This window comes from Papaver somniferum, unplaced genomic scaffold (genome assembly GCF_003573695.1).
Source record: "Papaver somniferum cultivar HN1 unplaced genomic scaffold, ASM357369v1 unplaced-scaffold_1720, whole genome shotgun sequence".
Taxonomy (NCBI): domain Eukaryota; kingdom Viridiplantae; phylum Streptophyta; class Magnoliopsida; order Ranunculales; family Papaveraceae; genus Papaver; species Papaver somniferum.
Genome location: NW_020626820.1, coordinates 599 through 12768, shown reverse-complemented (window position 1 = coordinate 12768; position 12170 = coordinate 599). Strand labels below are relative to the sequence as shown.

Genomic DNA, 12170 nt, shown 5'->3' with positions numbered 1-12170 from the left:
GAGGTAGGTAGCTTCGTGGTATCTGCGGTTTCCCATAGGTCTTCACTCTTTTAAGTAGTAAATTAGAAGATTTTAATCAAAATATTTAGAAGATTCCTTTTCTTTTCTTGATAAAACAAATAGATTCTCATTTGATTCGGTCACATTCATCGGCAGCACATACGATTCAGTAGACTAGCTAAGTGGCATTAGATTAGTGTTTTTTGCATATTATTATGTCAACAACGTCAGATGAATTCCAATTTTCTGTTCATATGATTAGTACATTACAAATTCAGCTTTAACAATCCTGAATTTTGTTAATATATGAGAAAAATACGCATACAAGTTGATTTGATTTTACTTTCACTGAGTGACGTAACCATATGTTGTTTATTAGGATTATGGATCATCCAATATTTACTACGGTCGTAGTACTTGGATTTCCAAGAGTTTTCAAAAGGAAGATTTCCAAGCATGTGTAATGTGTTCACAAGAAAATACAAGTCATGAAATGCCCAAGTACAGGAATAGAATGAGAAGTCTTACTGATGAAAGGCGTATGAATTCCTGTAAACTGTTCCACTGGGAATGAAATCTTCTACTTTATTAGACGTGTAATTGCGTGTTTGAATCGCCATTCGAATCGCATCCCTAGCTCTTGAAAGCTCATCTTCAATTTTCTCCGCACCGGTAAGTTTTTCCTGCAAATATGATCCGTCAATAACAACAACAAACAAATTCCAAAGAATTAGACGAGATAGATTAAGAACACCAAAAACAATGTAGGTTCTACTTCAAGAAAAAAGAAAAAAACTCACTCTAGTGTTGGGAGCGCGAGACAAAGTACTATTTGGTGTTTGATGATTGTTATAAGCTGAAAAATAGAGAGTAAGAAGGAGGATAGAAAGAAAAGAAGCAAAGACTATGAAATGTGTTCTGCAAATTATCATAAGGTCTGCCATGTCTGAAAACAATTCATTCAACGTTTCTTAAGGATTTTATAGAGTACTATTGTATTTATTATCTGTCAGATGCTCGATTATTATTTTGCAACATGCGATCAAGTTGACGTTTCTTTGTAGCATCCTTGGAAGAACAAGAAGATTGGTGGAAATATAAGAACACAGTATCAATTTGGAGTATTTTAAATTTTGAAGTGAATTGGCACTGCGGTGATTTGAGTATACAAAGAGATTGTTATAACAAGTGTCTATATACATTCAATGGTGACAGCATAGATAGAATGGTCTATTTTGTAGCTACATGGGACTATTATTGGAAGCATGCCCAATAATAAGAGCATTTGAAATAATTCCGTATGTTCCAGCAAAAAGAAAAATATTCGATCGGAAGCAACAAGTCTGTGATAGAGAAGGCCGGAATAACACATGACACGCATTTGAGGGTCTTTGCTCTTCATAAAATTGTTCTAAAAAATATTACCATCACCGACCATTAATCATTGATTCGGTTTCTTAATGGTTTTAGCCGATTTCGGTTTGTTCCATCGGGTTAATGGAAAACCGAGAGTATGTCAGTTTTCTGAAACTGACAATTCAAATCTTTAAAAAAAATAATAATCACAATAGAATTTTAACCTACCTACATAATGTAATTAACACAGGCATAGTTCATATTTCAAGTTTAGAAGCACAGTTCAAAACATAAATGTAGTTGCGGAAAATCCCACAACTACACACCTTATGAGATTATGTAGATAATTCTTAGATCTAACATTATACACCATGAAATCAAAGATAACAGTGATGGAAATGTAAATGAGACACAAGAGTTTTTTACGTGGTTCGATCAATGTGATCTACATCCACGGGTATTCACTATGAGTATGTGATTATATTGATGTTACACAAGAATCCGTTGAAGGGTTTTGTGTTTGATTTATGGATATAAGTGGTGGTGGTGGATGAAAGAAATTGAAAATGTTGAGGTCTAACAACTTCACCCAATATTTCGATTAGCAATCTGTATGGACAAACTCTAATATACAATTAAGAGAATCAATTAGACAGTCAGACACAAACTTAATAAATAGTATATCAAGGAGTTAATATCTCCATCTCTCGATTTGATCTATACTCAAACAAATAGAAATTTGTGAGTCTTTATCAAATGCAAGAGATATAAACTTGGATGGTACCAAAGACCAATATCCAAGGATCAATCAATTTCCAATCAACAACCAAAGGTTGGATTTCAAAATTGATCGATACAACGCACAACCTGTGATATTTCAATTATATAACAAAATATAATGCGGAATAGAAATAACGCAGACACCAGAAGTTTTGTTAATGAGAAAATCGCAAATGCAGAAAAACCCCGGTACCTAGTCCAGATTGAACACCACACTGTATTAAGCCGCTACAGACACTGGCCTACTACAAACTAACTTCGGTCTGGACTGTAGTTTAACCCTAATCAATCTCACACTGATTCAAGGTACAGTTGCACTCCTTACGTCTCTGATCCCAGCAGGATACTACGCACTTGATTCCCTTAGTTGATCTCACCCACAACTAAGAGTTTCTACGACCCAAAGTCGAAGACTTGAATAAACAATTCTGTATCACACAGAAAATTCTACGTTAATAGATAAATCTGTCTCCCACAGATAAACCTAAGAGTTTGTTCCGTCTTTTGATAGAAATCAAGGTGAACATGAACGAATTGATAACCCGGACTTATATTCCCGAAGAACAACCTAGTATTATCAATCACCTCACAATAATCTTAATCGTATGGTAGCGAAACAAGATACTGTGGAATCACAAACGATGAGACGAAGATGTTTGTGATTTCTTTTTGTCTTGCCCTATCGGAGATATAATCTCAAGTCAATTATTCAATTGAACTCGTACGATAGAAAATGGCAAGATCAGATCGCTCAACTACAAGAGAAGTAGTTTCGTCTGGCTTCACAATCCCAATGAAGTCTTTAAGTCGTTAACCTACATGGTCTCGAGAAGAAACCTAAGGTTAAAGGAGAATCGACTCTAGAAAAACCAACTAGTATCACACAGGAGGTGTGGAGATTAGTTTTTCCAGTTGCTAGAGTTCTCCCTTATATAGTTTTCAAATCAGGGTTTGCAATCTATGTTAACTTAGTAACAAAGCATTCAATATTCACCATTAGATGAAAAACCTGATTAGATAAAAGCTAATATCTTTCAACCGTTAGATCGAAACTTAGCTTGTCACACACAAATGAAATGTATTTCATTTAGGTTTGAGTAACCGTACCTAAACGTGTTCACTTAGTTGTTTCACAAATAGTTAACCAATGGTTAGCCATATGAGCACTTCCATATTAACCGTATTCATCTTTCTCATAACTAGTTCAAATGACTCATAAGAACTAGTTGAAGAGTTGTTCAATTGCTTAGGTCTTTATTCATAGACACAAAATCGGTTTGATTCATTTGAATCAATTCATGAACAATATAGCCACAGTTTGCAAAGATTGCATTCCTTATAATCTATTGTTTTAAGTTCATGAACTACCGATTTGAGAAATAACCAGCTTGGGTACGCGTACGGGTATGCCTATTCTTAGCTACCGGATTTGGGTTGGTTTTGGCTTCCAAACTCAGCAGAATTTTTCGGGTAGAAAAGTTCCTCCAGTACGCGTACCTAAGGTGACTGGTTTATGAGTTCGTAAACTCCAAACTCACCAGAATTTTCCGAGAGGAAAAGTTCCGCCAGTACGCGTACGGGTACACAGTATCAAAGTTCAATTGTATCACAACTTTGACAACAATACTATGGTGATATGTATCACTCCCCCTTAGTCAATACTTTCATCTCAATATGAAAACCGCTCCTCTTTACATAATGATCCGAAAACCATATGTATTTGTAGTGTGAACTACATATTAATTCTCCCCCTTTTTATCAATAAAATTGGCAAAGGTACGAAAATGGAATCCTAATGAAATTTTCATGGAGACGCTTCAAGACCAAAGAAAAGTACATATCAACTTTGTTTAGATGCAATCATAAAGCCGAAGCTAAATTCATACATCATAGAGTTTATAAAGATACAAGATAACTCTTCAAATATTTCACAGCCGCACTCCCCACAAAGATATGGAAATTAAGTGCAAGTTCAAAAGAACTTTCCCCCATTTGATGTCATTCCCGAAAGAACAACAAGAGCGACCTTACTTTTACGAGAAAAGAAGGATTTTTTTGGACACCAAAAATCATAAGAATGATTTTGTATCCAAAAATCTCAATTAAACTAATCACAAGAGGACCCATGATTAATTCAATCGGAATACACAACCAAATTAACCACAAACGAATCCATGATTAGTCTAGTTGGAAATGCTCACATAAGAAGACTTATGGAGCCACACAGTATATACATAAAATATGGATCACGGAAGATCAATACTGCGGAATAGACAAGGATTCATTCTATTTTCCATCACTGTTTTCACAATGACATATAATAGACATAATCCTCGTAAACAAAAGATTTTAACCTATCTTCCATCAATAAATGACATAATAGGCTTAACTTTTGTTTGTCAAAAGTTCATCGATCTTGTATCAATACATGCATATCGACATATGAAAAAGATAACTTTTGACATCGTATGGGACAATAATAGTTCACTGACGCAAACACACATATCCCATAACATATTGCAATATATAAAACCATAAAGATTAATACTGCAAAAATCATCTTCCAAATCAACTTTAGAATTTAGATAAATAAATCTAAAAACATTGCAAGATGAGCTATGTGTACTCACAATAATGGCTATTCCAAACCTTAGTTATCCTTCTTAAACAAAACAAGAATAAAAAATCTCTTAAGAAGTTTCCTAGATAAATAAAAACATTTCACTTACATTCAACATTCTTCTCGTATTCCATATATTCGTCAAGCTCATCTTCAATCAGATCAATCCTTGATTCAAGGTTTTCAATCTTTTCTTCCAGTTTTTTGGAAGATAAAACCATTTCGTTTTTTAGAGCACTTACTTGTTCCAAACGAGATTCATGGTCAAAGAGAGTTTCTCAAACTAGGATACATACGGATTTCCATCAAAATAAATATCACGTTTGTCGGAGCACAACTCATTATCAGATGAGTCGAACCGAATCTTCTTAGATGGAAACAAAACAGTCCACACATCACTCTTTTTGCTTGAGAGACCGGAAGAAGACATGATAGAAGAGAGAAATGAAATCCTCAGTCTTAAAAAAAAAGACTTCTTCTTCAAATGAAGAAGATATTCCACGAATATCATTGACCAAAACCCTAGACCAAGGGAGGGTACAAGGTAACGGTTTTATAGGAGAAACCGCTTATGAACGCTCACCAAAAAGGTCTTAATCAATCCAAACAGAGATGAGAAATAGACTAAGTACAGATATACAACCCTCTTTATAGGATATGGTTCTTATTGAAAAATGAGGGTACAAGAACCATCTTTTACTCTTACTAAAGAATAAGCTCCTTCCTATACATAATAGGATTGGGAGGTCTCCATCTCAAGGATGTACATATTTCTTGATTCCGTTCAACCTTCGAGTGAACAGAATTAAGAGTTTTACTCATTCTTCTTAGAACTGTTTTGAGAGCTCTGTTTGTTGATCTCTGTAGGCTAAAAGTGGCCTCGGAGTTCTCTTTTGTACTTTTGATAGTAGAATTGGAAGATTTTTTTTTTCTCTTTGGCAAGTACGTTTTAACTGAGGAGACAATGTCCTGATTTTTTGTGATCAGATTATTATCCTGATTTTCACACAAGATTTCAAAGCTTTTTGAAACAATCTTGTGGTTTTCTATATCATCCTTTTCGTTAGATATAGGGTCAAGAGTAGTTTGTTGAAAAGAAATAATCGAGGGATGGTATTTCTTATCGGAATCACGATGGCGAGCATTTGCAATTTCTTGTCTTAGAACAGCCAGTTGATCTTCCAAATATTCAATCCTTTTCATTAGGCTTTCTTTCTTTGAAGGAACGGGATTGAGTAATTCGGAGTGGACTGGACTGTTTGGAGGACACGCGTGATAGTCAGCAAAGAAGTTAATGGAACTTACACAGACTTCTTCCTCTGGACAATAGTCAAGAGTAGCCATCCGGGCCTTTGTTAACGCATTAACCTTCTCATCTGAATTTTTCGAAGTATGAATACTTGCGTAGCACTTTAAACAAGACTTATCTTTATGATTTTTTTGATCTTTATTATTCCCCTTATTGATTGAGATATCTTTCTTATGATACTTTCTTTTACTCTGTCTGAGTATCTTTTTCAACTGTTGTATGAACAATGAAAGAGATGAATTAAAGTTATTCTCATTTTTTTCAATCACTTTTGGGTAGCAAGATTTCTTGTCAGTTGGGGTAACAGAGTTTACTATCAAATGATGTTTCTCTCGCTGTTATAGTTCAAGATCAAAAATCTTTAACTTCCCAACCAGAGTATTTCTAGAGAAAGTATCAATGTTATTTCCCTCAACGATGGCATGCTTCTTAGAATCGTATCTAGATGGCAGCGATTTGAGAATTTTCATCACAATGTCCTTTTCAGGAATAGTCTTGCCCAATTTAAAAGATGCATTAACAATTTCAGACACTTTGTAATTAAACTCATCAAATGAATCTTCATCTTCCATACGAAGGTTTTCCCAATTGGAGTTTAGGTTTTGAAGCATGGCTTCCTTTTCACTGGTATTTCCTTCGAATACGGTTTCTAAGATATCCCAAGAATATTTATACCTAGTGCAATTTGACACATGGTGCTGAAGATTTGGGGTAATGGCATGTATGATGGCATTCAAACCTCCGGAGTTTTGCTTTGCAGCAAGTATCTCAGCAGCATCGTATTCGCCAATATTCTTTGGAACAGTAGTGTTACCTATTGCCACAACGAGAGCATCATATCCATTAACAACATATACACATGATTGAAAATCACGCGATTGAAGAAAAGCTCGCAAAGAGATTTTCCACCATAAGTAATTTGAGTCATCGAAGACTGGTGGTACGTTAATAGAGATATCACCTCTGTCCATAGAGTCAGATCGCTATGAACATAGACTTTTGAGGTCTTAAACGTGTTTTCCGGCTCTAATACCAATTGAAAATGCGGGGCTCTAACAACCACACCCAATATTTTGATTACCAATCTTTGTAGACTAACTCTAATATACTTTTAGGAGAATCAACTAGACAGTCAGACTCAATCTTAATAAAACGTATATCAAGGAGTTAATATCTCCATCTCTCGATTTGATCTATACTCAAAAAAATAGAAATTTGTGAGTCTTTGTCAAATACAAGAGATATAAACTTGGATAGTACCAAAGACCAATATCCAAGGATCAGTCAATTTCCAATAAATAACCAAAGATTGGATTTCACAATTGATCGATACAACACACAACCTGTGATATTTCAATTATATTTCAAAATATAATGCGGAATAGAAATAATACATACACCAGAAGTTTTGTTAACGAGGAAACCGCAAATACAGAAAAAACGCGGGACCTAGTCCAGATTGAACACCACACTGTATTAAGCCGCTACAGACGCTAGCCTACTATAAAATAACTTCGGTCTGGACTGTAGTTGAACCCTAATCAATCTCACACTGATTCAAGGTACAGTTGCGCTCCTTACGTCTCTGATCCAAGCTGGATACTACACACTTGATTCCCTTAGATGATCTCACCCACAACTAAGAGTTTCTACGACCCAAAGTCGAAGACTTGAATAAACAAGTCTGTATCACACAAAAAAGTCTACGATAATAGATAAATCTGTCTCCCACAGATAAACCTAAGAGTTTGTTCTGTGTTTTGATAGAAATCAAGGTGAACATGAACTAATTGATAACCCGGACTTATATTCCCGAAGAACAACCTAATATTATCAATCACCTCACAATAATCTTAATTGTATGGTAGCGAAACAAGATACTGTGGAATCACAAACGATGAGACGAAGATGTTTGTGATTTCTTTTTATCTTGCCCTATCGGAGATATAATCTCAAGTCAATTATTCAATAGAACTCGTACGATTGGAAAATTGCAAGATCAGATCGCTCAACTACAAGAGAAGTAGTTTCGTCTGGCTTCACAATCCCAATGAAGTCTTTAAGCCGTTAACATACAGGATCTCGAGAAGAAACCTAAGGTTAAAGGAGAATATACTCGAGCAAAACCAACTAGTATCACAAAGGAGGTGTGGAGATTAGTTTTTCCAGTTCTTAGAGTTCTCCCTTATATAGTTTTCAAATTACGGTTTGCAATCTATGTTAGCTTAGTAACAAAGCATTCAATATTCACCATTAAATGAAAAACTTTATTAGATACAAGTTAATATCATTCAACCGTTAAATCGAAACTTAGTTTGTCACACACAAAAGAAATGTATTTAATTTGGGTTTGAGTAACCGTACCTAAACGTGTACACTTAGTTGGTTCACAAATAGTTAACCAATGGTTAGCCATATGAGCACTTCCATATTAACTCTATTCATCTTTCTCATAAGTAGTTCAAATGACTCATAAGAACAAGTTGAAGAGTTTTTCAATTGCTTAGGTCTTAATTCATAGACACAAAATCGATTTGATTCATTTGAACCAATTCATGAATAATATAACCACGGTTTGCAAAGATTGCATTCCTTATAATTTATTGTTTTAAGTTCATGAACTACCGACTTGAGAAATAACCAGCTTGGGTACGCGTACGGGTATGCGTATCTTAGCTACCGGATTTGAGTTGGTTTTGGTTTCCAAACTCAGCAGAATTTTTCGGGTAGAAAAGTTCTGCCAGTACGCGTACCTAAGGTGACTGGTTTATGAGTTCATAAACTCCAAACTCAGCAGAATTTTTTGGGAGGAAAAGTTCCGCCAATACGCGTACGGGTACGCGTACCCAACCCGTCTCCTTCACCAATACCGTATGCACACATATGCACACACTTGGTTTCCGGTACATGGATTTATACATTAATGTGCGAACACACTGTATATCTTGTATCCATAGATGGTAATCTCAACTCTACATTTCAATCATTGAAACATTCTTCTATAATGTTATAATAGTCGTTATTCACAACTATCGTCATCAAAGCCATTTTCAAGATTGAAACGTCATCATGACTTTCGTCACGGGTAAAGATGAAAAATGGTGAAAGTGAAAGCTTATCAAACACATATTTCGAGAAAAAGATAGGCGAGTAAACTCGGCTCGAAATAGCAAATGTGTATGTATGAAAACCGTCATACTTATACGACTTTTGTCTCAGGAGTAGGAGATAGAGTAGATACACTTTTGAGTGATAGACAAGTTCAAGTCTCCTCATACCTTTTAGTCGGATGAAGTTCCACTGGTTCCTTGAGTAGTTCTTCGTCTTCGTAAGATGATCGCCATGGAGTCTGGAGCCCAACTACACTTAACTATCCTAGTCCGAGACTTAGCTATAAGTAGACTAGAAATCGAGACACATAGTTTTGACAACTAATTTGAAAAACAAGCTTGAGATAGCAACGCTTGCGAGTTCAACCGAGCAATGCTCTAACAATCTCCCCCTTTGTCGATTTTAGTAACAAAACTATCAATACATATGGAATAAAAAATAAATAAAACTTTGTAGCTTCTCGTCCACATGCTTGATCTCCTTGGTGCTTCAACATTACTCGAAAACTTCGTTATTTCCAAGTACTCCCATGATTCCATAGATGTTCAGTTTAGTATCATAGTTTTTGAAGATCCGTAGCCATAACAATGACAAAAAAAAGCTCTCGATCATTGTTATACAGTGTCATAGTGTTATTACACAGTATCAAAGTTCAATTGTATCACAACTTTGACAACAATACTATGGCTATATGTATCACTCCCCCTTAGTCAATACTTTCATCTCAATATGAAAACCGCTCCCCCTTACATAATGATCCGAAAACCATATGTAATTTTAGTGTGAACTACATATTAATTCTCCCCCTTTTTATCAATAAAATTGGCAAAGGTACGAAAATGGAATCCTAATGAAATTTTCATGGAGACGCTTCAAGACCAAAGAAAAGTACATATCAACTTTGTTTAGATGCAATCATAAAGCCGAAGCTAAATTCATACATCATAGAGTTTATAAAGATACAAGATAACTCTTCAAATATTTCACAGCCGCACTCCCCACAAAGATATGGAAATTAAGTGCAAGTTCAAAAGAACTTTCCCCCATTTGATGTCATTCCCGAAAGAACAACAAGAGCGACCTTACTTTTACGAGAAAAGAAGGATTTTTTTGGACACCAAAAATCATAAGAATGATTTTGTATCCAAAAATCTCAATTTAACTAATCACAAGAGGACCCATGATTAATTCAATCGGAATACACAACCAAATTAACCACAAACGAATCCATGATTAGTCTAGTTGGAAATGCTCACATAATAAGACTTATGGAGCCACACAGTATATACATAAAATATGGATCAGGGAAGATCAATACTGCGGAATACACAAGGATTCATTCTATTTTCCATCACTATTTTCACAATGACATATAATAGACATAATCCTCGTAAAGAAAAGATTTTAACCTATCTTTCATCAATAAATGACATAATAGGCTTAACTTTTGTTTGTCAAAAGTTCATCGATCTTGTATCAATACATGCATATCGACATATGAAAGAGATAACTTTTGACATCGTATGGGACAATAATAGTTAATGGACGCAAACACACATATCCCATAACATATTGCAATATATAAAACCATAAAGATTAATACTGCAAAAATCATCTTCCAAATCAACTTTAGAATTTAGATAAATAAATCTAAAAACATTGCAAGATGATCTATTTGTACTCACAATAATGGCTATTCCAAACCTTAGTTATCCTTCTTAAACAAAACAAGAATAAAAAATCTCTTAAGAAGTTTCCTAGATAAATAAAAACATTTCACTTACTTTCAGAATTCTTCTCGTATTCCATATATTCGTCAAGCTCGTCTTCAATCAGATCAATCCTTGATTCAAGGTTTTCAATCTTTTCTTCCAGTTTTTTGGAAGATAAAACCAGTTCGTTTTTCAGAGCACTTACTTGTTCCAAATGAGATTCATGGTCAAAGACAGTTTCTCAAACTGGGATACATACGGATTTCCATCAAAAGAAATATCACGTTTGTCGGAGCACAACTCATTATCAGATGAGTCGAACCGAATCTTCTTAGATGGAAACAGAACAGCCCACACATCACTCTCTTTGTTTGAGAGACCGGAAGAAGACATGATAGAAGAGAGAAATAAAATCCTCAGTCTTAAAAAAAAAGACTTCTTCTTCAAATGAAGAAGATATTCCACGAAGATCTTTGAACAAAACCCTAGACAGAGGGAGGGTACGAGGTAACGGTTTTATAGGAGAAACCGTTTATGAACGCTCACCAAAAAGGTCTTAATCAATCCAAACAGAGATGAGAAATAGACTAAGTACAGATATACAACCCTCTTTGTAGGATATGGTTCTTTTTGAAAAATGAGGGTACAAGAACCATCTTTTACTCTTACTAAAGAATAAGCTCCTTCCTATCCAGAATAGGATTGGGAGGTCTCCATCTCAAGGATGTACATATTTCTTGATTCCGTTCAACCTTCGAGTGAACAGAATTAAGAGTTTTACTCATTCTTCTTAGAACTGTTTTGAGAGCTCTGTTTGTTGATCTCTGTAGGCTAAAAGTGGCCTCGGAGTTCTCTTCTGTACTTTTGATAGTAGAATTGAAAGATTTCTTTTTCCTCTTTGGCAAGTACGTTTTAAATGAGGAGACAATGTCCTGATTTTTTGTGCTCAGATTATTATCATGATTTTCACACAAGATTTCAAAGTTTTTTGAAACAATATTGTGGTTTTCTATATCATCCTTTTCGTTAGATATATGGTCAAGAGTAGTTTGCTGAGAAGAAATAATCGAGGGATGGTATTTCTTATCGGAATCACGATTGCGAGCGTTTGCAATTTCTTGTCTTAGAACAGCCAGTTGATCTTCCAAATATTCAATCCTTTTCATTAGGCTTTCTTTCTTTGAAGGAACAGGATTGAGTAATTCGGAGTGGACTGGACTGTTTGGAGGACACGCGTGATTGTCAGCAAAGAAGTTAATGGAACTTACACAGATTTCTTCCT

General features: G+C 35.1%; 1 protein-coding gene across 1 annotated transcript; it reads right to left on the bottom strand.

Annotated features, from left to right (window-relative positions):
* Positions 1–360: 360 nt before the first annotated feature.
* Positions 361–987, bottom strand: LOC113337689 (probable glycosyltransferase At3g42180). Its single transcript, XM_026583284.1, has 2 exons — positions 801–987; positions 361–683 (listed from the first exon to the last, which is right to left on the bottom strand). The coding sequence occupies exons 1-2, from the start codon at positions 942–944 to the stop codon at positions 525–527; spliced, it is 303 nt and encodes a 100-aa protein (XP_026439069.1). The 5' UTR covers positions 945–987; the 3' UTR covers positions 361–524.
* Between the last annotated feature and the right edge of the window lie 11183 nt (positions 988–12170).